Source organism: Lipomyces oligophaga, assembly GCF_038497815.1.
Source record: "Lipomyces oligophaga strain CBS 7107 unplaced genomic scaffold V1516scaffold_4, whole genome shotgun sequence".
In the NCBI taxonomy this organism is placed as follows: Eukaryota; Fungi; Ascomycota; class Lipomycetes; order Lipomycetales; family Lipomycetaceae; genus Lipomyces; species [Lipomyces] oligophaga.
Genome location: NW_027117788.1, coordinates 652,012 through 677,977, shown reverse-complemented (window position 1 = coordinate 677,977; position 25,966 = coordinate 652,012). Strand labels below are relative to the sequence as shown.

General features: G+C 42.0%; 6 protein-coding genes across 6 annotated transcripts; 3 read left to right on the top strand and 3 right to left on the bottom strand.

The window, feature by feature from the left end:
* The first annotated feature begins 107 nt into the window (after nt 1-107).
* On the top strand, nt 108-1,850 carry V1516DRAFT_675107 (C2H2 type zinc-finger-domain-containing protein). The gene has a single exon (XM_066922199.1). The coding sequence runs from the start codon at nt 213-215 to the stop codon at nt 1,710-1,712; it is 1,500 nt and encodes a 499-aa protein (XP_066777375.1). The 5' UTR covers nt 108-212; the 3' UTR covers nt 1,713-1,850.
* V1516DRAFT_675105 (uncharacterized protein) lies at nt 1,744-3,430 on the bottom strand. The gene is made up of 3 exons (XM_066922198.1): nt 3,390-3,430; nt 2,843-3,264; nt 1,744-2,775 (listed from the first exon to the last, which is right to left on the bottom strand). Exons 2-3 carry the CDS (start codon nt 2,949-2,951, stop codon nt 1,856-1,858), a joined length of 1,029 nt encoding a protein of 342 aa, XP_066777374.1. The 5' UTR covers nt 2,952-3,264; nt 3,390-3,430; the 3' UTR covers nt 1,744-1,855.
* Nucleotides 3,314-6,043, top strand: V1516DRAFT_675104 (P-loop containing nucleoside triphosphate hydrolase protein). Its single transcript, XM_066922197.1, has 2 exons — nt 3,314-3,767; nt 3,830-6,043. Exons 1-2 carry the CDS (start codon nt 3,376-3,378, stop codon nt 5,856-5,858), a joined length of 2,421 nt encoding a protein of 806 aa, XP_066777373.1. The 5' UTR covers nt 3,314-3,375; the 3' UTR covers nt 5,859-6,043.
* A 453-nt stretch (nt 6,044-6,496) lies between these two features.
* Nucleotides 6,497-22,026, top strand: V1516DRAFT_664297 (uncharacterized protein; the record flags this gene model as incomplete). Its single annotated transcript, XM_066920582.1, has 14 exons — nt 6,497-7,131; nt 7,188-7,339; nt 7,389-10,300; nt 10,358-13,960; nt 14,013-14,342; nt 14,397-14,757; nt 14,816-14,901; nt 14,951-15,085; nt 15,140-15,227; nt 15,277-15,358; nt 15,411-15,561; nt 15,611-20,129; nt 20,179-20,672; nt 20,719-22,026. The coding sequence occupies 14 exons, from the start codon at nt 6,497-6,499 to the stop codon at nt 22,024-22,026; spliced, it is 14,856 nt and encodes a 4,951-aa protein (XP_066777372.1).
* On the bottom strand, nt 22,024-24,077 carry V1516DRAFT_651093 (uncharacterized protein). Its single transcript, XM_066920258.1, has 2 exons — nt 22,392-24,077; nt 22,024-22,325 (listed from the first exon to the last, which is right to left on the bottom strand). Exons 1-2 carry the CDS (start codon nt 23,979-23,981, stop codon nt 22,092-22,094), a joined length of 1,824 nt encoding a protein of 607 aa, XP_066777371.1. The 5' UTR covers nt 23,982-24,077; the 3' UTR covers nt 22,024-22,091.
* V1516DRAFT_707399 (WD40-repeat-containing domain protein) lies at nt 24,078-25,896 on the bottom strand. Its single transcript, XM_066924175.1, has 5 exons — nt 25,724-25,896; nt 25,610-25,669; nt 25,460-25,565; nt 25,256-25,404; nt 24,078-25,210 (listed from the first exon to the last, which is right to left on the bottom strand). Exons 1-5 carry the CDS (start codon nt 25,773-25,775, stop codon nt 24,264-24,266), a joined length of 1,314 nt encoding a protein of 437 aa, XP_066777370.1. The 5' UTR covers nt 25,776-25,896; the 3' UTR covers nt 24,078-24,263.
* Nucleotides 25,897-25,966: the final 70 nt, after the last annotated feature.

Below are 25,966 nucleotides of genomic sequence, written 5' to 3'. Positions count from 1 at the left end.
CTCCGTCGTTTGAGAACGGCAGCCCTGGTTGCAATCACGTGCACTTCGAATGACGTAGCTGCCAGATTTTGCCTTCCAAATTTTTCGTGGGATTTGTAATGAGGCAAGACTTTCTCTAAATAGAGAGAAACTAAAATTATTTGGAGTATTTGGCGGTATTAATTGATCTAAACGTTAATTTGGTAATATCGCTCATAAATATTTCGATCGTTATGGCTGCTGTTACTAGAGCGAGTACCGAGCCAACGCGAGAATCCATTCTCTTTACATGCAATAGTTGTGCAGTCGGGTTTCCAACTCCGGATTTACAGAGAGTTCATATGAAATCCGATTGGCATCGATACAATTTAAAGCGGCGAGTAGCTACTTTGCCGCCAATTTCGGCTGAGATATTTGCCGAGCGGGTTTTACAACAGCTACAATCGAACCAAGAGAGCCACGAAAAAGCGTCATATCTCAAGATTTGCAAAGAATGCGGGAACAAACGATTCACATCTGCCGGTGCTTTTGAGAATCATATTGCCAGTATTAAGCATCGTGAAAATGTGAAGCGTGCTGAATTAGCTGGGGTATCCTCAACTGAAACGAGCGAAGCAGAGCTAATTGGGATGGTCAGTCCACCGTCAGACCGAGTTGCAGCTGCTAGGAATGCTTTAGATTCAACAAGCTTACCTGTGCCAAACGCTGAAATGTCTTCTGCGGGATACAGCGCTACCGGATTTCGAGATTCTCGTGTCAGTGGAGGCAAGAAATCGATGCGCAAAACCACTCGTGCAGCTCCTTCTGCACGTGCCGAACACAATCGAATAACAGCAATCACAAAACAAGAATCTGATCGGGAAGACGAAGAAGATGATATTGAAATGATTATAGAGCGGAAATTGAAGAATGCCGTGCGGCTACCTCTTACAGCTTGTATTTTTTGTTCGGCCCAGAACTTTGCCAATCTTGAAGGCTCTGTCGAACATATGCACAAAGATCATGGCTTATATATTCCCGAGAAGGACTATTTGATCGATTTACCGGGTTTGGTAGGATACCTCTCAGAGAAAGTCTCGATCGGCAATGCATGCTTGTTCTGTTCATTTATTGGGAGGAATTTGAACAGTGTCCGGGATCATATGGTCGCGAAACAGCACTGTCAAATACCGTATGATACCGAGGATGATAAGTTAGAGCTTTTGGACTTCTACGATTTTTCGTCTTCCTATCCTGAGGGCTATGAGGATGAGGAAGAGGAATGGGACGATCTTGAAGAAGGTGAAGAAGAGGATGTGGAAGAGGAAGAGGAAGAGGAAGAGGAAGAGGAAGAGGAAGAGGAAGAGGAAGAGGAAGAGAGCGAAGCTAGAACAGCATTGGCACATCCTAGCCCGCGACCCCCATTCCCTCGATCCACGATTGAGTCCGAAGTTTCTATTGATTCGACAGGCACCGAGCTTTCTTTGCCTATGGCTGGACTCAAAATTGGACATCGATCTTTGGCTCGATACTACCGGCAGTACTTCCGTCCCACAGACATCCGCGAGGGCCAAGGTACAGTTGTTGCTGCATCATCTGCTCGATTATTATCTCGGATGCGTGATCCTGTCGAAGACAAACACCAGCGGAAAGTTTGGCGCGACGAACGTACCAAGCGGAACAGGGACGTGCGCCGGGAAATGAAATTCATTAATGAACAAGAACATTTTAGAAATCCGATGCTCGATGGTTAAATTTTCGGTGTTGGGGGAATTTATACATTTTATTTGCTTGTATAGTAGATATTGTAACCAAGTGTTCTAGTTGACTCATTTTGTTAAATGCTAATATTAATGAATGTAGTGACTGTTTCTAAATACAATATACACAACAGCTTTTATGACTGATTGCGATACACAATTTCTTTACCTCCGATTGTTCCTGTACGTCCAGATACTCCAAACCGAATCATTCCCGCACCAGACTCGCCAGCCCGTAACCCGCTCCATGAGAGACCATTCGCTTTGACAAGAGATAACTCGACTTTCGTGCCCATAATTTTATACTTCGACTTCTCAGGATCGATGGGGCCATAGAGCTGAAACGTAGTTTTGAAGCGTTTGTTTCCGAGGTGAAATAGATTTAAGGAGACGGAATCAGCCTTGAACTCTATGCTGGACTTGTCAGCCTCGCACTTTTTGGCAAATACCGAGACAATAACGGTTGAAGGGGTCTGATAGAAATCTGTTTTGCACTCGACTTCTTCTTCTCCTGCAGGCTTCTCAGGTTCGAGAGCGCCAACGTAGAGATGCTTGCCCGTCGTGCAACCTGCAATCTTGAGAAACTCATCAAACTCAAGAACGCGGCGTTTACAGCAAGACCACCCTTTCGAAGCGTCATGAAAAACAGCCGATCCAGGGTGATATACACATGAATCACGGTTAGTACCGTCAAACTTCACCGTGCATCCATTTCGTTTACATTTGGCTCCAATCGGAATATCGATATCGTCCGGATCTTCCATCACAACATTGTCTAATTTCTTCTGGACAGCATCGATACTCTCTTGAGTCGGCACGTTTGCTTTCGGCGGTTCGGCGCGTGCTGACTGTTTCTTTGAATTTGGATCAATAATAGTATCACTGCCTCCATATGTTTCAACTCCGTTTTCGTCGACCATTGAGGGAATTGCCGCCTTGGAAGGCTCTGCTGGTTGGATCGGCTCCGGAACTTCAGTTGTGTGAAATCCACTTGTGCATCCGGGAATGGCAAGGAAATCATCGAACGAAATCACGCGCTTTTTGCAGCAGCTCCAACCTGAACTTTGTCAGTGTCAAGCTCACTCAGGATCCATGACAAACTAGTTCGTCTGCACTTCACTCACCCTTCATAGCATCGTGGAATATCGGCGGACCTGAATGATACCAGCACTCGCTCTCATCAGGCTTCTCAAACTGCTTTCCGCAACCTTTGTGAGTGCAGACTTTCGGCATTTGTACAGCTATATTTCCGCTTAATTACCGTCCAACGAAAAATCCAACTACTTTTCAGTAACGAAATTCAAGAGAATGATGTATACGAACCATTTTGTATGATCACGAGCTGAACCAAAAAAAAATACAAGGTTCAGGAGTACCAATTAAGGTTTGAACTTTCTAAATTAAGTCAATATCGCCAGAACAAGCAATAAAGTTACTTGAAACAGGATTATTCACAGAAGTGCTGGAGACTTCTGGAAAAGTGCGCGTAATATCACGAGACCCACGTCTCGGGTTAGCACGGCTGGGAGAAAGGAAGGCTCGAAATCTATAAAGGTTCCTCAGATCTATTAATTATCCTTGATTATGCAGTAATTAATTAATCAATTTGATCCGCACTGAGGATCGATTGAATAAACAATACACTGGTTCAGTAGGAATGTTGAGAAATACCTCTCGTGTGTCGACTAACTTTTCCATGCGCTCGCTTGGACGCATGCGTACTGGTCAGAGCCAATTATGTCTAATATACAAAGCAGAACAGCGACTTGCCATGTCTACTCCATTTGCGCGAAATACAGTGCCTGCAGTAGTTCGTGCAATTCCGGTAGTGTCAATTCGACAGTTTTCGTCGAGTCCCAAAAATAACGCCAGTCCAGCAAGCGGTAGTGGAGGCTCGAAGAATTTCAAACTCAACCTGGGAGGGGAAGGCAAGAGCGCCTTAGAGGAGTTCGGCACTGATCTGACAAAGTTGGCCATGGAAGGCAAGCTTGATCCTGTTATTGGTCGTGATGAGGAGATTCGACGGACGATTCAGATTTTGTCCCGAAGGTAGGTGTTTTTTCATGGATTTAACAGATTTGCTAGAGATTGTGATACTAAGTTTTCTGCAGAACCAAGAATAATCCTGCGCTGATAGGACAGGCCGGCACAGGCAAGACCGCAATCATGGAAGGCCTTGCTCAGCGTATTGTTCGCGGGGAAGTGCCCGACAGTATGAAAGAGAAAACTGTGATTGCTCTGGATCTTGGTGGACTGATTTCAGGTGCCAAGTATCGAGGCGATTTTGAAGAGCGTCTGAAAAAAGTGCTCACGGAAGTTGAAGAAGCACAAGGCAAAATTATTTTGTTTGTCGACGAACTTCATATTCTACTGGGTCTAGGTAAAACTGATGGATCTGTAGATGCAGCGAATCTATTGAAACCCATGCTTGCTCGTGGCCAGCTTCAGTGTTGTGGTGCGACTACTCTTGATGAATATCGAAAGTATATTGAGAAAGATGCCGCTCTGGCTCGTCGTTTTCAGTCTGTTTTGGTCAACGAGCCTTCAGTCCAGGATGCTATCAGCATTCTTCGCGGACTCAAGGAACGTTATGAAGTTCATCATGGAGTTCGAATCACTGATGGTGCTCTTGTGACGGCGGCTACATATAGTAATCGTTATATTACTGACAGATACCTTCCCGATAAAGCCATAGATTTAGTTGATGAAGCTTGTTCGGCTTTACGACTTCAGCAGGAATCTAAGCCGGATTCTATCCAGGAATTGGATCGATCGATCATGACCATCCAAATTGAACTCGAGTCTCTCAAAAAGGAAAGTGACGCTCTATCGGTGGAGCGGCGGAAGAAGCTCGAAACTGACTTAGATCTTAAGAGAAAGGAGGTCGCTCGTTTGACTGAGGTTTGGGAAAAAGAGAAATTAGAGTTGGAAGGAATCAAAACCGCTCAGACCGATCTTGAGAAAGCCAGAATCGATTTAGAGATCGCACAACGAACTGGTGATTTTGCTCGTGCATCCGAGCTGCGTTACTCTAAAATCCCAGCGCTCGAGCAACTTGTGTCGAAAGAAGGAGATGCGAACAAGTCTTCTCTCTTACATGACTCTGTCACTTCAGATGATATCGCAGCCGTCGTTTCACGAATGACTGGTATTCCCACGCAGTCATTAATGCGCGGAGAGCGCGACAGATTATTGTTTATGGAGGACTCTTTGAAGCAAAGAGTAGTCGGTCAGGACGAGGCGATCCATTCAATTTCAGATGCAGTTCGTTTACAGCGTGCTGGATTGACGAACGAGAAACGTCCCGTTGCTAGCTTTATGTTTCTAGGTCCTACTGGTACTGGTAAGACCGAGTTGACCAAGGCATTAGCAGAATTTTTGTTCGATGACGAAAGCGCTGTTGTTCGATTTGATATGAGTGAATTTCAAGAACGGTTTGCAGTCTCTCGGTTAATTGGCGCTCCTCCGGGCTACGTTGGTTATGACGAGAGTGGTGAATTAACCGAAGCAGTACGCCGAAAGCCATATGCGGTGGTTTTGTTTGACGAATTTGAAAAAGCTCATACGGACGTTGCAAAGCTGCTACTTCAAGTTCTGGATGAGGGATTTCTTACAGATTCTCAAGGTCGCCGAGTTGACTTCCGCAACACCATTATCGTCATGACTAGTAATATCGGACAGGAATTTTTAGCAACCGAATCTGAGGATGATGTATTTACAGGCAAGGTCAGCGAGGCGTCGAAGAAACTGGTTGTCAATGCGGTTCGCAGTCATTATCCCCCTGAATTTATTAATCGTATCGACGAGACTATCGTTTTTAACAGATTGTCTCGCGAAGCGATAAGAAGGATCGTTGACATCCGATTGGACGAAATTCAAGAACGAGTGCATGATAAACAGATCAAGGTTATCGTTTCGGACGAAGCGAAAGATTGGCTTGCAGACAAGGGCTTTGACCCACTGTACGGTGCTAGGCCGCTCAACAGACTTATCCAAAAGACTGTTCTTAACCAGCTGGCCATGCTACTGATTAAGGGCCAAATTCGGTCGAGTGAAGAGGCGGTTGTTCAACTTGCTGATGGGGAAATCAAGATCGTCGCTAATCATGCAGAAAATGAGCCAGAAGAAGTGTCAACTTGATTTGCGGATTAGGGCATGTAAAGATTTTGAAAGTAATGACACTGTTTTCAAAATAGTCTGAGTACTTATTGTATATACGGATCATTGGAGGTGCACGAAAGAATACAGGTGTTTTTGAAATTTAAATGTACATAGTTTTATCTCTTCTCGAATATCGTAACTTAATGATGTTATATTTCAGTCGTAAGATCCAATAACTGGGTTTGGTTCGGAGCAAGTGCAAGAACTATATGCCTATTGCAGTATCTAAACTAGGTAGATTCAACTGTGAATTTGCACATACTATCCTATTCAAGACAAATCTAAATATCTATTCTGCAAGTAGTTTTCCTTTTGTTCCCTGGTATTGAATAAGAACAGCTAATTCAACGAGAATGTAATTGACATTTCCAGTTTCATTTCCAAACATTTTTGTTCTGTATACGGTCAGAATGGGAGCTGAGGAATACAATTTCGAAGCCGAAGAGTACACACCCCTCTCCCCTGAATGCTGACAATGCTTTGCAGGTGACTGAACAAAATTTTCTGAATTGTCCCAAAAGCTGATCTAAAAAGTCCCAAGAGAATGCACCAGAGTCTGTAGAAAATAGATTGTAGACTGAATCAGGACAGATTATTTCGATAATAATTTGGCAAAGATGGCGGAAGTAATGACGAGAGAGTTTGTGGTTGATACTGATGTTGCTGCTGAGAGGTTTTACGAGAATTACAATGGTAGTAGATTTTTGAAGAGTTCTCGCGAATTAGAAACTATTTTATCTAGTTCCAATAGCAAGAATATTATAGCCAAATTGGCCGAATTAGCGCTGGATGCTGAATTCTGCGGTCCAATTGTGATCGCATTCTATCCCTTGATGCCGGCTTTGAGTGGTATTTGGCTGGAATTTGGGAATCAACATAGGCTCATTGCATGTGCCTTTGCGCGACTATTACCGCTGATCCCTCATCTGAGCCCACATGCGAAACTATTTTTCGACAATTATCAGTGGCCAACTCCTCTGGAGCTTTCGGATCTGATCGTTGCTCACAGACTATTAAGCTTTGACTTTCATGCCTATTCGGCCATTGTTGATACACTCGCAATTCTAGATATCGTTCTTGATGTCCATGCCGATCCGACGCGGCGATTACTCGCCATCAAAATCTGGGCCCTTCATCTTGGATTATCAGATGCCGAAACCAATTCCCTACTCTCAAGTAAATTGAACATAACTGAAACTCAGATTCTTGGCGACTCTGAGGATTTTAGCAATCTTGACTTTGCTTTCTACGAGTGAGTCCGCATGGGTGTTTTGCTTGGTATAACTCTGTACTAATACTCACTGATAGACTATTCGAAGCGAAGAGGATTACCCAATTCAAGTTTAAATTATCATCTACAGATTATTCGATATCAGGGAAGAACACGCTGGTTTTGCAAGCTAGCGATTTTCAGCTTTGGACAGCCAATTTATGTGGAGTTCTTGTTTGTCGAAACCGGAGTAAGTATAAATGCTATTGATGACCGCTAACCAGACTAACATCTTATAGAATTTCTACCATCGAAAAATAAAATTGTATATACGAACACAACAGTTAGAAATGTGCAGCGTATTGCAGTTGCACTACGAACAACAAAGCCTTTACTGATCTCGGGGCCCGCTGGATGTGGTAAAACGTTCTTAATTGACAATGTTCTCGAAATACTTTCCATTCCATCGGAGAATATTGTGAAAATTCATTTAGGCGATCAAGCGGATGCCAAATTGCTGGTCGGTACTTATACCACTGGCGAAGCTCCCGGTTCGTTTGTATGGAAAGAAGGAATCATTGTTAAGGCTGTTAGACTTGGATATAGCATTGTTATTGAAGATATTAACAAAGCTCCAAATGAAATAATCAGTATTTTGTTGTCGCTTCTTCAACAGCGACGAATTGTTGTTCCTTCAAGAGGTGAAACTATTTATGCGGGCCCTGGATTCCAGATGATAGCAACGACAACTGATACAAACTCTTCGGCTTCGGTCGATTTCATCGGCAGAGATCTTTGGCAACATGTTAGACTTGATATGATGACTGATTCGGAGTTAGATGAGGTCCTTATCTGCCAGTTCCCTCGATTAATGACAGTTACACATTTAATGGTCAACGTATACACACAAACCCGTGAGCTCTATAGACTCCACCGATTCATGGCGCTCACTCGCGGAGCTCAACTTCGTCTATTCTCTACTATAGATCTCATAAAATGGGCTCGCAGAGTCAACGCTATTTTTGCAAATAATAACATCTTACATGCATCCTCAATCTCCGAAATCCCGATTTCTGCTTATGAAATGATTTTTTTGGAAGCTCTAGATTGCTTCGCTGCCAGCATTCGAGTTGATCAGGCTTGTACAATGGTTATTGATCTTATTGCATCCATAATGAGTATATCACCTCAGGTGGTCAATAATTATCTAAATTCATATCTTCCTTCAATTTCTGACCAGCCGAAAGCTGTCAGAATAGGAAGAGTGACTTTAACAAAGTCCTCATTGTTTACAAAGTCGCGAACCTCGCAAGCTGCGACGTTTGCATATACTAAGCACACACTGAGGCAGATGGAAAAAATTGCACGATGTGTGGAACTACAAGAAGCTGTACTACTAGTTGGCGAAACTGGAACCGGAAAAACCACGATAGTTCAACAGTTGGCCTTGTCTCAAGGTTCAAAACTAGTCGTTATTAATCTTTCTCAGCAAACTGATGCCTCCGATTTGCTCGGTGGGTTCAAACCGGTTGATATTCGCTCTGTAGCAGTTCCGCTACGAGAAGAATTCGAGGCACTGTTCGAACAGACTTTTTCGTCGAAACGAAATGAGAAGTTTAACAAAGTCTTCTCAAAGTGTTTCAACAACAAACAATGGATTCAAGTCATTCGGTTGTGGAATGAAGCTGTCAAAACAGCTCATAAATCTATAGAATCGATTAGCTCTGAGCGTGATGCCCAAAATTTAAATTCTGTTAAACGTCGAAGGCTTCTTTCCAAAAATGGCCAGGATTTGACTTCTGCTTGGACATTGTTTGGGAAGAAAGTTAAACAGTTTGAAGTTCAGCAAAAGGATTTGCAAAAATCATTTTTGTTCAAGTTCATCGAAGGTGCATTGGTGCGAGCAGTGAGAAATGGTGATTGGATTTTGCTGGATGAAATAAATTTAGCATCTGCTGATACTCTTGAAAATCTAACAGATTTGCTTTCTGAAGATGGAAATGGGAGATGCATAAGACTGTCTGAATCTGGAGATACTGGCGCAATCTATGCTCATCCTAATTTCAGATTATTTGCTTGCATGAATCCTGCGACAGATATTGGAAAGCGCGATTTGCCTGCTGGATTTCGATCCAGATTCACTGAACTATTTGTCAGATCGCCAGACGAAAATTTTGACGATCTTTTAGCAATTATCCAAAGATATATTGGACAGCTGGCTGTTGGTACTGAAGGTGAAGGTGCGTGCGTTGATGTTGCTGAGATTTACAATCAGGCAAAGAAATTGGCAGAAAACCATCAGATTGTCGATGGTGCTAATCAAAAACCTCATTTCAGCGTGCGAACTCTGTCCAGAACTTTATTATATGTTCGTGATATATCGCCTGCATTTGGTCTTCGTCGCGCTTTATATGAAGGATTTTGCATGTCATTTCTCACTCTGCTGGATCGAGTCTCTGAAGAGGTTTTACAGCCAATAATTATGAAATATACAATCGGAAAATTAAGGAATCCGAAATCCGTTTTGTCCAAGCTGCCTTCTAAGCCGAACAGCGGTAACTACGTTCAATTTAAGCATTACTGGATAGAGCAAGGTCCCTTGCACATCGATGAGCAAGTCAATTACATCATCACACCATTTGTGGAGAAGAACTTGCTCAATCTTGTAAGAGCCACTGCAACCAGAAGGTTTCCACTTCTTATTCAAGGTCCTACATCGAGTGGTAAAACAAGTATGATAGGCTACCTGGCTAGAAAAACTGGTCATAAGCTAGTTCGCATCAACAACCATGAGCATACAGATTTGCAGGAATATCTTGGTACATACGTCGCCGATGACCAAGGACGGCTCAGTTTCCAAGAAGGCGTTTTAGTGGAAGCAGCAAGAAAAGGCTACTGGATCGTGCTCGACGAATTGAATCTTGCTCCTACCGATGTTTTGGAAGCATTAAATCGTTTGTTAGATGACAATCATGAGATTTTCATTTCGGAGACTCAAGAAGTTGTGAAGCCACATCCCCATTTTCTGTTATTTGCTACCCAGAATCCGCCTGGTCTATATGGTGGAAGAAAAAACCTATCTCGAGCATTCAGAAATCGATTTTTAGAACTGCATTTCGATGATATCCCAGAAGATGAACTCGAAACGATTTTGAAAGGTCGTTGTGCGATCCCTCCTTCGTATGCTAAACGTATTGTTCAGGTTTACAAAGTAACTATTTACTGCACCAATTTGCCGCTTTAATTAAGTATTGACTGACAAATTTAGGATTTATCTGTACACCGCCTCTCTACAAGACTATTTGAAAAGAACAGTTTTGCAACTTTACGAGATTTATTCCGATGGGCTAATCGAGCAGCAGACAATTACGAGGAACTCGCCCGCAATGGTTATTTACTTCTTGCCGAACGAGTTCGTAGTCCTGAGGAGCAGGATATTGTTCGATCGGTTATCGAAAAAGTCATGAAAGTGAAAATCAATATTAAGGAAATATATGGCTCATATGATATTCCGTCGGATGGCTCGATGGGAATCATTTGGAACGAATCAATGCGGCGCATTTTCTTACTTGTTAACGAAGCAATTAAGAATCGTGAACCGGTTTTACTGGTAGGCGAAACTGGATGCGGGAAAACTTCAGTCTGTCAGGTGCTAGCCGAAATCTATGGAAAGAGCTTACATATTGTTAATGCTCACCAAAACACAGAGGCCAGCGATATCATTGGAGCTCAACGACCGCTTCGAGCTCGAGGTGAGCTTCAGGCAGAGCTGACGACTGAACTGCAAATTATTCTTCAGCTTCCAAATAGTGAAAACTTGCGTTTGGATCGTTTAGTTGAACATTATGATTCGCTAAGCACTGAACAGAAAAATGTTTTGGATGTAGAAGCTGTCTCCAGAATCGAAATTTTAAAGAAAAAGCTGAATGTTTTATTTGAGTGGCAGGACGGTAGTTTGATCACTGCTCTACGTCGAGGCGACTTTTTTCTTCTAGATGAGATTTCCCTAACGGATGACTCTGTTCTGGAACGACTAAATAGCGTATTAGAGCCTGAGCGGGCAATTCTCTTGGCAGAAAAGGGCTCTCGAGAAAACTTAATTGTTGCTGCAGATGGATTCCAATTCCTCGCCACTATGAACCCAAGCGGAGACTACGGAAAGAAGGAACTTTCTCCCGCTTTGAGAAATCGGTTTACGGAGATTTGGGTTCCACCGGTGACCAATACAGAAGATGTATACCAGATTGTTAACTCGAAGTTGGCCTACAAAGACATCAGCTTTTTCAGTGAACCTTTGGTCCAGTTTTCAGTTTGGTTTTCAACAACATACAACACTTCACTTGGTGATAAAGCTATAGTATCACTGAGAGATATTCTTTCTTGGGTCTCTTTTATAAATGTTATGGAGGGTAAAATTGACGATGCCTTGCGATTATTGCATGGTGCTTCTATGGTATTTGTGGACACTCTTGGAACCAACAATTTTGCATATCTTGCACAGTCATCGGACATACTCGCTCGGGAACGTTTGAAATGTATAGATTATTTGTCGACTATATCAATGATTGATCTTCGAGCTCTATATATGCAGGAAGTCACGGTTTCAATTTCAAATATGTCTGTCAGCGCCGGTGGGTTTGAAATCCGGAGATGGTCTGGTGCTTGCAATATGAATCCAGCTACTTTTAGTTTTCAAGCACCGACGAGCGCCTTCAATGCGATGAGAATTATTCGAGGTATGCAATTGAATCGGCCGATAATGCTAGAGGGTAGTCCAGGAGTTGGAAAAACCACAATTATGATTGCTCTGGCAGCTTTGGCCAACGCGCCTCTGACGCGGATCAATCTATCTGATCAGACAGATCTGATGGACTTATTTGGTGCGGATTCGCCGGCAGAAGGGGCTGCTAGCGGAGAATTTGTTTGGCGTGATGCGCCTTTCTTGCATGCTATGAAAAATGGACATTGGGTTCTTCTAGACGAAATGAATCTGGCATCTCAGTCAGTCTTAGAGGGTTTAAATGCCTGTTTGGATCATCGGGGTGAAGCCTATATTCCAGAACTGGACCGTACGTTCGTTCGGCATCCGAATTTCAAAGTTTTTGCAGCTCAAAATCCTCATTTCCAAGGTGGAGGTCGGAAGGGGTTGCCCAAGTCTTTCATCAATCGATTCACAGTTGTTTACGTCGACTTGCTCACACCTACTGATTTAAAATTGATTACTGGGCAGCTGTTTCCAACTATACAGAAAGAAACGGCGAGAATGTTGGTCGAATTTGTCTCGTTGCTTGACCACGAATTGACAGTTAAGAGATCATTTGGTCAGTTGGGCGCACCTTGGGAATTCAACCTTCGGGATATACTTCGGTGGTTCCATTTACTAGTTGATGCAGAAAAAAAGGGATTCGATGTGTCCCCAGTTGAATGGCTCGATGTGATTGTTTCTCAGCGAATGAGAACTACCGAAGATCGTGGACAAGTAAATGATCTATATAGATCTCATTTTGAGGAGCCTGTTCCACAACGATATGTACGGTTCATACAGTCTGAGGAGTTTATTCAAGTTGGTCATTCTGTTTTGCCTCGCCAGCAAGGGAATAATTTTCTACTAGAATCCAGCAAGCTTGTCCCCTTGCAGTGCAACATGACTGCTTTGGAATCTTTGATGACGTGTGTTGAACAGGTATGGCCAGCTATTATTGTAGGTCCAAGCAATTCCGGAAAAAGCAGTCTAATATATCTTCTGGCGAGACTGGTTGGTGCCGATGTAGAAGAGTTTTCAATTAATAGCGATATTGATACTATAGATATTGTTGGTGGATTTGAACAGGTTGATTTCTCACGACGAATTTCAAAGATTTTTTCGCACTTGCGCAAATTTGCGATGACACTGCTACTTCAAGTATCCAAAGAAGAAACAAAATTTTCTCGCACAAATGAGCTTGTTCGATTATATAACATTACCGGGTCTTCTTCTGAATATTTACGTCCCGAATTGTCGGAAGCCAGTAATCTTCTGTCAGTGTTGAAACCTTTCATTCCCAAAATCATGCAGACTGAAGCGAACGATTTTGAGCACCAAATTATTGCACTGCTAGATGTCATGAAACTTTCTGAAAAGCACATCAACGGATTTGAATGGTTTGATGGAATACTTGTTCGAGCCATGGAATCTGGAAGCTGGCTGATTCTGGATAACGCAAATTTATGTGGTCCTTCCATCCTTGATCGACTAAACTCACTACTGGAGCCAAATGGTGTACTTGCTTTGAACGAAAGGGGAATGGTTGACGGTGAAATCCAAATCGTGAAAGCGCATCCAAACTTTCGTTTGTTTTTGACTATGGATCCACGAAATGGTGAACTTTCCCGAGCGATGAGAAATCGTGGAATTGAGATTTATTTGGATGACTTGCGTAATCGGGCCACGATGTTCGATCGCAGAATTCTAGACAGTGCTAAATACTTCGACAATAGCAAGGTCAATGATCGTTTAGATATTGCAGACAGACTTCAGCAGCTGGCTCTTGATACGTCAATAGGGACGACTCACGAACTTCTTGAAGAACTTCCGCCTAGCTTATCATGTTTCAGAGTATACGCTTTGCTTGACAGTCTTCTGAAATTATCCTCTGGAATATCCAAGGATGCTTTGGCGAGAGCTGCTGTCGGATATCTCTCATTGTCACAAAGTAAAACTATAAATCGGTGGTATATTATGATCTCTCAGTCTGGATATTATTCAGAATCAGAAATCGGGCTAGCTCAAGTTATTACTAATTTGTTTCTGTTTGCGCTTACATCTCCTATTGGTGCATCTGTCAATGAATTTTTGCATGACGTACCTATTCCCCAGTTTGCAGCACACCAGGTGAGTGAACTACATATTTTTTTCAAGTTCAGCTTTTTAATTTTGTTCTTAGGTTATATCTCCAGAGCTCAGTCTAAGCGTATTGACCTTTTTTGCATTTGACAAAGTGCACTCTCTTGATATGCTTTCTCGAGCATTTAGTCTAATGCTATTATCACGTTCTCTGAAATCGAAGATTGCACATCTTACTAGTCAGTCGGAGCATATGCCAGTTAACGAGAGAAACTATTTTCAAAGGACTGTGATCTCTCGTCAGAAGCGAACCGCCTTAAACAGAGACGAGATTATCGTGCTTAATTCTGTCGAAGCTGGTTGTGAATTTCTTCATGAATTTTTTAGTCGTTGTACTTTTGAAAGCTTTGACTTTGAAGACCTTGACATGGTATAGAGAATTCTTTGGTATTGATTCTGCTGTCGTTATTAACTTTTCGTATAGTATAATCTTTTCTTTGCTATTCAAAGCATGTTCGATTTTTTTTACGGGTTCATCTTGTATCTAGAACAGAATTCCGTCGATGTGGCTCGATTCCCAGTGTTCGCTGATATTTTATCTAAGCTGACGTGTCAGGTTTTTACATCTGATAATATTTCAGTCTTGAATATCATTCCAGAGTATATTGGCAGTTGTGCAGATCCGCTAAACTTATTTGTTTCAAGATACTTACATCATAATACGAAATCCATTGACTTTCTTTGGAGAAATCTAAGTGGACGAGTTCCGACTACTCTTGAAAGATGGATTTACTACGAACAGATCTGCAAATCTCTTGAAAGAATTGTAGAGGCTGATAATAATGGTAAGAAGACGCACTAATATTGAAGATTTGATATCTTGAATACTAACTAGAATTTTAGAAAAGTTGACCTGTAACGTGAAAACACTGGATCTATCATTGGAATCAATAGAGTCTGTATTAAACCGGGGAGACTCAAACGTTTTTGTAAGTGACGAATCCAAGTTAGAACGAAGCAATATGCTAATTTGTATAGAATGGAACAATTACTGTTAACTCAATGAGATCTCAAAATTTTGCAGAATTTGAGGACAACATCATCAATGAACAATGGAAATTTTTAGCAAATTATATTATTTCGTCCCATGTTCTGATAACGCATGTGGTTAACGTATGTTTCAGTGCGAATAGAGCTGATATTTCTAAGAGCTAACGATATTTTAAGTTTGACGAGGAATATATCAAACGCTTATTTATTTATTCGAAAAATTATTCGCTTTTGATCGACTGGATCCGTTATCGTGACGCTCAAGGTTTGATAAACAGTTTCACGTTGTTTCAGAGATTTTAATGACTTGTTAGGCCTCGTCGCTGTGGTTAGAAATTTGTCAAATTTCTCTCACCTTATGGATGGATCATTTGTAGCCTCATCTGTTGATCAATTGTAAGTTTGCTACGAATATTATTTATTTTTGTCCAAACTAACTCTTGAATAGAAGGCGCATCAGTAACATTGATATTCAAGGACTGGAGAGGACTGGAATTGCTCTGCGACTATTTGCTCAGGCGTTGACTACTAATTCTTCACTGATTTGCGCAAGCAAAGTCCACCCCTTCATGTCTCTGATTTGGAAGAACTTAACACAGGTATGCTTAATGCTAACTATTATGGTCGTTTCATTCTAATATCAGACAGATATTGCATTTGGAAAATAGTATGGATAAATCAAATGCAGAGTTCGAGCAAGATCTCAGAGACAATCTGTTTCAGCAAATTGAAAATCCGAACGCTGGCCGCTTGTCATTGCTCCTACTTGAAATTCGAAGTCTAGCTACAAATGCTTCTACTACAGATAAACCTGAAGGATTACTGAAGGCTGGCAAAGTAGTTGTATCATTTGCTATACGTATGCTGGAAATTTACCTTCCCACACAGTCTTACGACCCTGCTAGTCGGCCTTATGTCGAAAATTTTTTGAACAACTGTCGAGAGACTCTTCTTAAAGAGGACTTTCGAGCCTCAGAACAAGTTGATAGAATTTTTTCGGGTGATGACAATAGCCTACCGTCTCTAGTACTTCAATTATCTTTAAGGTTCAAGATTGCAGCAGATTCTGAACCAGATTGTTTCAGGCCTGAAGATTCGAATTCTGAGTTAATCCTGAGAGAGCTGTCTAGCTTCAGAAAGTCGTATGGTACAAATGAAGTATGGCAGTTTGCTGATCACATGCAAACAGACAGAGACCCACGAAGTGAGTTTAAGCGTGCACAGAGCTTAAAACCTACATATGAAGTTTCTCTATCACATCTGCAGCGACGATTAAATCATGAATTTGGTCGTTATATGGATTTATGGAGTCCCGCGCTGTATTTTTTCCAGTTGATTGGGCATGGTCTTACATTAATTAGCCATGGCATGAATTTGAATAGTGGAGATGATCTGCTCCAGCAATTTTTTCCTTTGATGGATGGCTCTGTTGTTGTGAAGACTGAATTAAATCAGATATTATCAACGGCATCAGACCTTTCTGCACAAGACTTTACTCAATCCGTTCAAGTGAACATAAATTTAAGAAATTGGATTCAATTTAGATGCTCATATCTTGGATATTGCGATGAAGTCGTAACAATGACCATGAAGAGACTACTGGATGATTACCATTTTAGTTGGGTTCGTCAGCGAGAACATGATGAAGCAGACAAAATATCTAAAACCACAATATACAGAATGCATGATTCTGAGGATGATGACGCTGAATTTAAACTAATGTTTCCGGATTATTATTCCGATGAGTCAGAACTTCCAGCTGACCGGTCAATTGAATCGGCAGTAGTCTATGCAGGGCTTGCTAAAGATTTCAAAAATATTTTTAGTGATAACATCAATGCTCTGACTGTATCAGAATTGTTTGCCGGAGTAATTGAGATGATGAAATCATTTGAAATAGGAAATTTGGGCGATGTGACATTAAGTCAGCGAATGCTGTCGGCAATTGTGTCTGGCTTTAGCCAGAACATGGAGCATTTTGAGGTCAAAGATTTCGAAAAGTTCAATTTTTACGGCATCCCTTTACTTGATGAAAGCCTAAAGGCAGCCAAAATATTTGAGAAGACAAAGACGAGGATCCACGGTTATCTGCAAAAGTGGCCCGAAAATGAGATATTAGGCGACTGTTTGAGGGAATCTAGCACTACATTTGGTATTCGAACACCTATAGCCAAGCTTCTTGTCACTGTTGAAAATCTATTAGGAAGTCTACACGAATGGCAGAAGGTTGCAAGCCACGAATATTCCGTTATGGATTTGATTGACACGATAAATAGTCTAATAATTTCATGGCGCCAGTTGGAGTTGAAAACCTGGTCGTCATTCTTCGAAGCAGAGAAGAAGAAGAGCGAAGATGAAGTTTCGAATCTGTTTTTCCACTTATATGGTAATTTGGTTGCAGTTCCAATCAGACTATCAGAAGTAGGAGATCAACTTGAATCCCACTTGCTTGAACTTGCCTCTGCGCTGACATCATTCGTTTCAAGTTCTAACATTGGCCAGTTTGAAACACGGTTAAGTCTCCTAAGTTCTTTTGCCAACTTTACATCTAAGCTGTCGAATTCTATGACAATCTTTATAGATGTCAGTTCTATCATCAGCGGTATTGTAAGACTGTATTCGCAGTTTCGTCCTGCTGTTGATGCCTCCCTCAGCTCGCAACGCAATGTACTAAACAAGGAAGCTGCAGAATTGATTATACTTGCAGGCTGGAAAGATACAAATTATCTTTCTTTGAAAGAGAGTGCTAGGAGATCACATCAGAAAATATTCAAATTAATCAAGAAGTATAGAAGTCTTCTTGATCAACCAGTTCGTCCTATTCTTGAAACTGGCCTAAGCGATGATCACGTCTTCACGTCCGGATTACAGATTACGTTTGAAATGCCAACACAGGAGTCTATGAGTGTTCAGCGCGAACTAGAATTCTGCCTACGTATTCCAAATTGGCATTTGCGTCCAGATCGACTGAAGGATATTCAGTCTACTATCTCCAAAGCTCATTCATACTGTAAGAACATTTTACATGCAAACATTCCTTCTTTGCTTTCCTATTCTTTGGAGTTAAACATACAACTTCGTGAATTAAGAAAAGAGACTCCCAACATATTAACGGCTGAGAACGAGCACGCTGTGAAATTTTTGAAGAATAGAAAGGCCAAGTTACTGAGTGAAACGCTTACCTCGCTTAAGCGTCTGGGCCTTCGATTTCGTGTGCGCGCTGATATACTAGAAAGCCAGAACTCTGTCTACAAGGTTATATGTCGAATCAAAGACATCCAAACTATTCTTCCTGATAATTCTTCTGATTGGCTTCTAAGAATCCTAGAGTTTATGCCTCGAGTTCGCTCCCTAGTGAATAATCATTCAGACGAAATTACTCCTGCCCAAATTGATAGGGGTATTAATATTTCTGAAAATTTGCTGCATATGTTGATACTGCAGAGAGAAAAATTAGGTGAAGCTGGTCTGGGTCAGTTGAAAAAGTTAACATTTGTCTGCGATGAGTTATCTGCATTGGCTTCGCAGTCTAATCATATTGAGTACTTCAAATTAAATTCTGGAAATTTGATCCCGGAAATTATCAAATCTTTAAAATTATGCATGGCGTTAAACACAATTTCTTTAGAGGTTGCGTCAAATCATGAGAAGTTCGCGAATGAGCCTGCTAGCAATGCTCATGATTTGATTCTTAAATTTCAGGACCTTATTTCGGCGTCTGTTGACAAAGTGGAAAAACTTAAAGTTCCGTATATATCTGGAATTTCAAGCTATGACTCTATGACAGCATTGAATAGTGTGAAAAATCTTGTTCACGAATACACAAGAGCGATCGATCAGATTTGTGCAAGTACACCTTCTGTTGAATATGTTTTCTATAACATTCGCGGTTATTTGCAAGACATTGGTATTCTTTTCACGCGCTATGAATTGCAGACTTCGAAATCAGGCAGTCCTTCAGTTTCCGAAGTGGAATCGTCACTCAGATCTCTTTCAGATCTGATCCTGGTTGTCGTTCAAAATGTTCATCAAATAAATGTAACATCAGTAACGGAAGAGCAAGATAATTGGCTTCCGACCTCGATTCACAACTCAATCAGAACTGTTCATGCTCTTCATATCTCAAAAGTCACAAACACTGTCGAAGGTTGTCTTGAGCAAATCAGCCAGGCTGATGTTAAGCAGGTTTCAGCTGAAGTGGCGGCACTCTGTGTTCTAGTAAAGCCATTTATTAATCTCTATCAACAATTCTGTGAAGTTGTGCTGAAAAAGATTGCTGCGCAACATAATGAAATAGCAAAAGGAGGATTGATTCTCATGAAGCTGTTTCAAATTGTGGGGATGTCTGGATATTGCTCACCGCACGATCCTAAAGAAGACGAAGACCAATCAAAAACAGACGCGCAAACAGGAACAGGTTTAGGAGAAGGCGAAGGAGAACAGAATATCAGTAACACTGTTGAAGATAATGAGAATTTTGACGATATATCTTCTGAAGCAAATAAAGAAGGAGACAAATACGAAGAGCAAGATGACAAACAAGATGCGGTAGACAGAACAGGTGACGAAGATATGGAAGGTGAAGTGGAGAGTCTTGATGGGGCGGAAGATAATGATGATGAAAATGAAAATGACGATGGCGAAGACAACGAAGAGGAGGACTTAGATGAGGAAATCGGAGATGTGGATGATCTGGATTTATCAGCTTTAGATGAGAAGTTATGGAATGGCGAGCAAGAGGAAAAATCGTCCACAGAAAATCATATTGAGCAACCGTTGAAAGACTCTACTAATACTGATGATCTTTCTGCCAAGAATGATGACACGAACACGAAAGAACAGCAATCCGAGGAAGAACAGAATAGCAACGATGCGAGCGAATCTGAAGGTGAAGAAGATGGAGAAGCTTTGAATCAAGACGACACTGTTGCTCAAGATGACGAGAGTCGTGAGCTCGATCCACTTGCTCCTGAAGGCGATGCTCTTGAGCTACCAGATGATCTAAATCTAGATGGAGAAGATGAGAATGAACAGGAAGGAGATAATGAAGATATTCCAGACGACGATGAAATAGATGGTCCAGCTGATATTGATGAGATACCTAGTCCTGATCCGATAGACTCTAAGCAAGATGATTTACAGGAGCAAATGGAGACCACTGAACCAGGTATGAGATTTTTAGTAAATATTTGACAGGCAAAGCTAATTAACTTCAGAAACTGAATTTGAAGAGACAGCACCAGATGAAATTATGGATGACCAACCAGGAGATCCTGTTGCTGAGGACCAAGAACTTGAAGACGAAATCATGGATGATGAAGACTCGGTGAAACCCCGGGATAAACTCAGTGAAGATAGTAAAGACCAGGAAAGTGAACTCCAAGCAAATTTGGATAGTGCAGGTCTTCAGGGTCCGGAGGAGAATGAAGACGAGGAAAGCGAAGCGACATCTAAGGGGGCTGAAAATGGATCTAAAGATTCTGGCAACGAAGCGGATTCTACAGATATAACAAATGAATTTGGAGCTGAACAGAACGGGCTTACAGCAAAGGATGAGGCAATCTCCGACCAAGACATGACGGATGACCGAATGGGAGATGATGCGGAGAAATCGACTGAACGGCAAATTGGCGATTCGTCTAAACAGTTTCATGAAACAAAACGTGAAATCGAAGAAGCTTCCCACGAAGAGCAGACTAGACAGAATGAAGTATGTTTTACACGTGTTAAACATGGTCTAATTCTAACAATAGTAGGAATCTTCCAGTACCTATCAGCATATCGATGATGCTGCGGCCAAGCAAGATACTCAGGCACTGGGAGCAGCTAGGAAAGAAGAGCAGCAAAGTATCGATCATTCGCAGGCTATCGAAGATCAGATAGAACAGCAGGTTGAAGAACAAGTTGGAGAAGTAGCAGACAAGGAAGAAATGGAGGCTACGGGAGAAAATAGAATTGAAGCTGATCCAAAGCCTAATGAATTAGCTAGTGGTGGAATTATTGGTGAAAGAACACGAGATATTGAAGTTGACGTAATTGATACCAATATTCTTGAGACAGCTGAAAGTCAAAGTAACCATGGACTTGATCAAGAGGATATTCCGGAGACCATGGGAATGCAAGTTGATATTGCAAAAGATCAGACTTTCCGTGGACTTTATGAAGCACGCGAGCTTTGGCAAGCTCATGAACGCGCAACTGCAGATTTATCAAATGCGCTTTGCGAGCAGTTACGACTTATTCTGGAGCCGACTTTAACGACCAAGCTACGAGGCGACTATCGAACGGGAAAGAGACTAAATATGAAGCGGATTATTCCATATATAGCGAGCGAATTTAAGAAAGACAAAATTTGGATGCGCCGAACGAAACCTAGCAAGCGCGCATATCAGATCATGATTTCACTTGATGACTCCAAATCGATGGGCGAGTCACGAGCATCCGATTTGGCGTTTGATACGATCACGTTAGTGTCAAAAGCGCTTGAGCGACTCGAAGTCGGTCAAATGTCGATTGTGCGATTTGGAGAACGATGTGAAGTAGTACATCCGTTCCAACTGCCGTTTAATTCCGAATCCGGTGCCCAAGCGTTTCAGTGGTTTGGATTTGATCAAACGAAAACAGATGTGCAAAATCTTGTTGAGAATTCAATCAAGTTATTTGAGGAAGCTAGATCAGACTCAAAGGGGGACCTATGGCAGTTAGAACTAATTATTTCGGATGGACTTTGCGAGGACCATGAAAAACTTAAAACTTTGGTTCGACGTGCGCGGGAACAGAAAATCATGGTAGTTTTCATTGTTGTTGATGGGCTGAACACGTCAGCGGCTGCTACGACATTTGGACAAGCATCATCTAGTTTCAAGCCATCTTCTATTGTAGATCTAAGTCAAGTGAGCTATGAAACTGATGCAGATGGCTCGATGAAGCTTAAGGTTATTAAATACTTGAGCTCATTCCCCTTCGAGTTTTACGTTATTGTCCGAAATATCACAGAGCTGCCGTCAGTACTTTCGCTTGTTCTTAGACAATACTTTGCCGAGGTCGCGGAGCTACAATCATAAATGTACATTATTTTTATATTATTCAATACCAGATCTAGATGCATTTTTAATTAATTTATAATAAATTACGCGTCCAGTTCCAAACTGTCCAATAAGGTGTCTATCAAGTCCAGTTGGTGATTATACTCCCGTTCATAGTTTGTTATTCTCCAGCCCGGACCTTCAATTAATTTTCCTGATTCATCAAAATCGTCTTTGATGTCGGTTAGAATTCCAAACTTTTGTGCTAGATATGACCGGATATCGTCGATTAGCTCGATTGTATCGGTTTCATCACGAGACCGAATACGTCGCGCGCTCTAGAATAATGCTTAGCCAATCAAAATAACCAGAGAATAGAAAGTAAGAAAGAAAATTCATTATACCTCCATGACAATATCTGCAAATTCAGGCTGGTTAAAAAAATAAGTCAGATTATTTGCAAAATGCTGGGCTGCAAACTGTTCAAGACGATCAATCCGGGTTGCCCAGCCGGCTCTCAAAATCTCATATATATCTGCGTATAATGGGGGCGGTAACTTCGTCGTGGTGTTATCCGGTAGAATGACTTTTTTCGATGTCGATTTCGAGTTCAAAGCAATTTCGGCCTCATTGGTTTTGGAAAGGGTAATTGCAGCGAGCGTTTTTAATTTATCCAGAAGTAGTAAATCGGCGGTGTAGAGAACATCGAGCGCTATCGGACCAGGAACATCAACTCTATCACAATACAAGTAACGCAGGACAACCTCGGCGATGTCGGAAGTAGTAGGAAGAGAAATGATCGGAAGTTGTCGAATTGGCATGAATGTCGAACTAGAATATTCACAAGATCCCTCCACAAATGAAGACGAAAACATTGTCATATAATAATCTGAGCGCATCAACATCGCCCGGTGTACTGGGTATAAAACATGTACATTTTCCTGCGAATCCGAATCAACCTGGAGAAATACATCTGCTGTACAATCAGAGTCCACATATGTATCCACATCGTCATCGTCTTCATGGGCGCTGTCTGAGACAGTGATGCATCGCGACCTGCCAATTATCTGGTCCCGAACAAACCTTTCAAAGTCATCCTGAGCTCTACGCATAAGCTCTGCCCGCTGTTCGCGTCGTTTCTGTGCAGAAGGGTCTACTAGAACTGGTAAAGCGTCTGCCAGATCGGACAAGCCAAGTTTACGCGCTGTACTGCTTAGCACTGAACTTATTAGTGAGTCTTTTCCCGAAGCAACGGCAGCTAAGGCTGCAGTAGGGTCAGACGCATATATATGACGAATTACTAGGTCAAAAGCTCGAACATCGGTCGAGGCTGCGAGTGATACTATACGTTTTGACTTCCACCGATCTCGAAGCGCTGTTCGAAAAACTTCAGATCGCGCAGCAAGAACAAATCTATGCGCAGAAATCTTGTAATCAGGAATAGAAGTAAATAAAATGTCCGATGTCTTATCGGGCCGAGACAGTAAACCTGCAAGATGTGCTGCAAAGGGCTGCGTAGGATCAACTGCTTTCGCGACGTCGAACTTGACCAGCAATTCTCGGATCTGCGTCGTTAGCGCACCGTAAATACATCGTGCTCCTTGAAAAGTATCACGATCGCAGATCGCACCATGCTGTAGCAAATACTGCACCACAGAAAAATGCCCGCAGATTGATGCGAGAATTAGTGGTGTATAGTCAAAAGCGTCAGTCGCATTTACATCCACGGCATACCGCTCTACAAGACCTTCCACAGCAACCACATCACCGCGTCGACAGGCCTCGCAAAGTTCAGCATAATGAGCCGCATTGTCTAAATCTCTTGATTTATTGTGGCCAGCACTAGAATCAAGGCCATCGGACAGTTGCCGATGACGATAGGATGATTCATATGGGGAAACCTCACTTAGCGTCATTTGAAGATCACTGGTTAGATTCGATGATGCGCCAAACTCCTCATCAAAGTCGTAGGCAACTGCATTTTCGATCTCCATTCCTAAATACCCAGCAGTTTTACTCCAGCCAGTTCAAGGCATCGTACCTGAATAAATTATTCTAATCCATCAAATATAACCGAATACTCTAAATATCAGATAGTAATAAACCCTTATAGCTGTAATATACTTACATAATCAATCATGTTACATCTTCCAATTGACTAAGTAAAATTTAAATTCAAACTACTCTTTTCAAACATAATTTACAAGCCATATGACGCCCTACCGATCTAATCAAACACAAAATCCGTCGCACGCGCACAGCGAAAGTAAACAAAACTACTCTAGTTCCGAGGCTGCTATATCTCGCTCGTCAACGGCGACAATCGAATCAGCAGGTTTCCATACCTGAAGAAGATTGTCTTCTGCAGCACTGGCCATGACCCAGGGAATAGTGGGACTCCAGCTAAACTCGCTGATTCGGTTTGTATGGCCACCATGAATGAAGAGGAGCTCTGGTGGACCATCCTCTGCGTCTTCTGGAGTCTGTTCTTGACCGATACGCGAGACGTCCCAGATGATAACACGTCTGTCATGACTTGCAGACGCAAGAATAGTTTGGTCATGAGGAGACCACTGAAGACTCGTAACATCATCTGTATGACCCTGAAGAGAATGCAAGCAAATGGACAGCTTGCGAAGGTCCCAGAGCGCAACAGTCTTGTCAGCCGAAGCAGTTGCAAGAATGTACTCGCTTGATGGATTGAAAGCTATAGCATTCACAGCATCTGAATGAGCTTGAACTTTCTGTGACGGCGATGAGTCAGAGCGGGTATCATGAATTTGCAGGGTCAGGTCATCCGATACGGAGCCAAACAGTGCTTCATGGTGAGAATGCCAGGCGACATCGTTGACAATAGCAGTATGAGACTTAAAAACTTTCGTACTCGAGAGCGTAGAATTCGATTTTGAATAAGTATTGATATCCCACAATGCAACAGTAGTATCTTCGGATCCTGTTAGCAAATAACCCTGTTTGTGAGTGTTCCAGTCCAATCCGTATCCTTCCTTGGTATGACCGACCAGGCGCATTTCTGGCTTACACACTCCAGTCGGCTGGAGCGAATGCTTGGTGCGATCGAATATCAGCGCATCTCCAGAAACACTCATCGTGGCAATGATGTCAGGATTCTGAGGCATGTAGCGGGCGCGATTGACTTCACCTTCGTGATCAATTCTTTGGTTGATACTAATTCGAGATTCCGAAGGTGCATGGCCACCAATTTCTAAAGATTAGCAAGTCAAATGGAAATGTCTGGACGTATATATACCTTCTTTTTCCTCGTCATACTGTTTGAGATCAAGAGCTTCATCCATGTTTGGCAGATTGACATGTGCAATCTGTAAATAGTTTTGGTCATAGCCACTGGTGTGTGTACCCAGAAGAAGACGATGTGTAGTATAATTCTTACCGGGGTGCCTTCTCAAATTAGAATCATTCAGAATACAAATGACCAAGACAAAAATTTACTCACGTCTCTTTATCTGGAAACCATTGTGCAGTCAATGTAGGCCATTCTAGAGCGGAAGATATGACAAGATCATACAGGAACGGGGAATTTTTTTTCCAGATTTTGTATTCTGACACATCAGCTAAAGCGCGACAAAATGAGTATCGGCCATACCTTCATTGATGATTTTTTCACTGACAATGTTTTCTTCCGCGATTCTTTCTTGGTCGTCCACTGCAGGCGTTAGTGTTAGAGCAAGCGGGTAGCGACCGGATAAATTAAGCTTACTCTCGATATCTGGCTCAATTGTATCGCCTGCACTTGCTGTAGTTGGAGCCATTGCTACTTTATGCCACCGTAAATATTAGTGAGCAGTATCAAGATTAGATCCGTAAAAAGATAAACCAGGTTTTAAAGTCGAAAAAAAAGCAAATCCAGCGTAGAGAGCTCCTGAAGAAAACGCGTTGCTTGAATTTGACGGAAATTCGAACGCGCCCTTGGATCAACCTAACCCTTGAATGAGCGAGGTTT

Excerpts from the sequence above, each read along its gene's own strand:
- V1516DRAFT_675107 (XM_066922199.1), top strand. The coding sequence starts at position 213 with ATGGCTGCTGTTACTAGAGCGAGTACCGAGCCAACGCGAGAATCCATT.
- V1516DRAFT_675105 (XM_066922198.1), bottom strand. The coding sequence starts at position 2,951 with ATGCCGAAAGTCTGCACTCACAAAGGTTGCGGAAAGCAGTTTGAGAAG. Across the intron at positions 2,776-2,842 it reads ATTCCACGATGCTATGAAGG|GTTGGAGCTGCTGCAAAAAG; the intron begins GTGAGTGAAGTG and ends GACAAAGTTCAG.
- V1516DRAFT_675104 (XM_066922197.1), top strand. The coding sequence starts at position 3,376 with ATGTTGAGAAATACCTCTCGTGTGTCGACTAACTTTTCCATGCGCTCG. Across the intron at positions 3,768-3,829 it reads ATTCAGATTTTGTCCCGAAG|AACCAAGAATAATCCTGCGC; the intron begins GTAGGTGTTTTT and ends AGTTTTCTGCAG.
- V1516DRAFT_651093 (XM_066920258.1), bottom strand. The coding sequence starts at position 23,981 with ATGGAGATCGAAAATGCAGTTGCCTACGACTTTGATGAGGAGTTTGGC. Across the intron at positions 22,326-22,391 it reads TTGCAGATATTGTCATGGAG|AGCGCGCGACGTATTCGGTC; the intron begins GTATAATGAATT and ends GCATTATTCTAG.
- V1516DRAFT_707399 (XM_066924175.1), bottom strand. The coding sequence starts at position 25,775 with ATGGCTCCAACTACAGCAAGTGCAGGCGATACAATTGAGCCAGATATC. Across the intron at positions 25,670-25,723 it reads AATTGAGCCAGATATCGAGA|TGGACGACCAAGAAAGAATC; the intron begins GTAAGCTTAATT and ends TAACGCCTGCAG. Across the intron at positions 25,566-25,609 it reads TGAAAAAATCATCAATGAAG|AATACAAAATCTGGAAAAAA; the intron begins GTATGGCCGATA and ends CTGATGTGTCAG.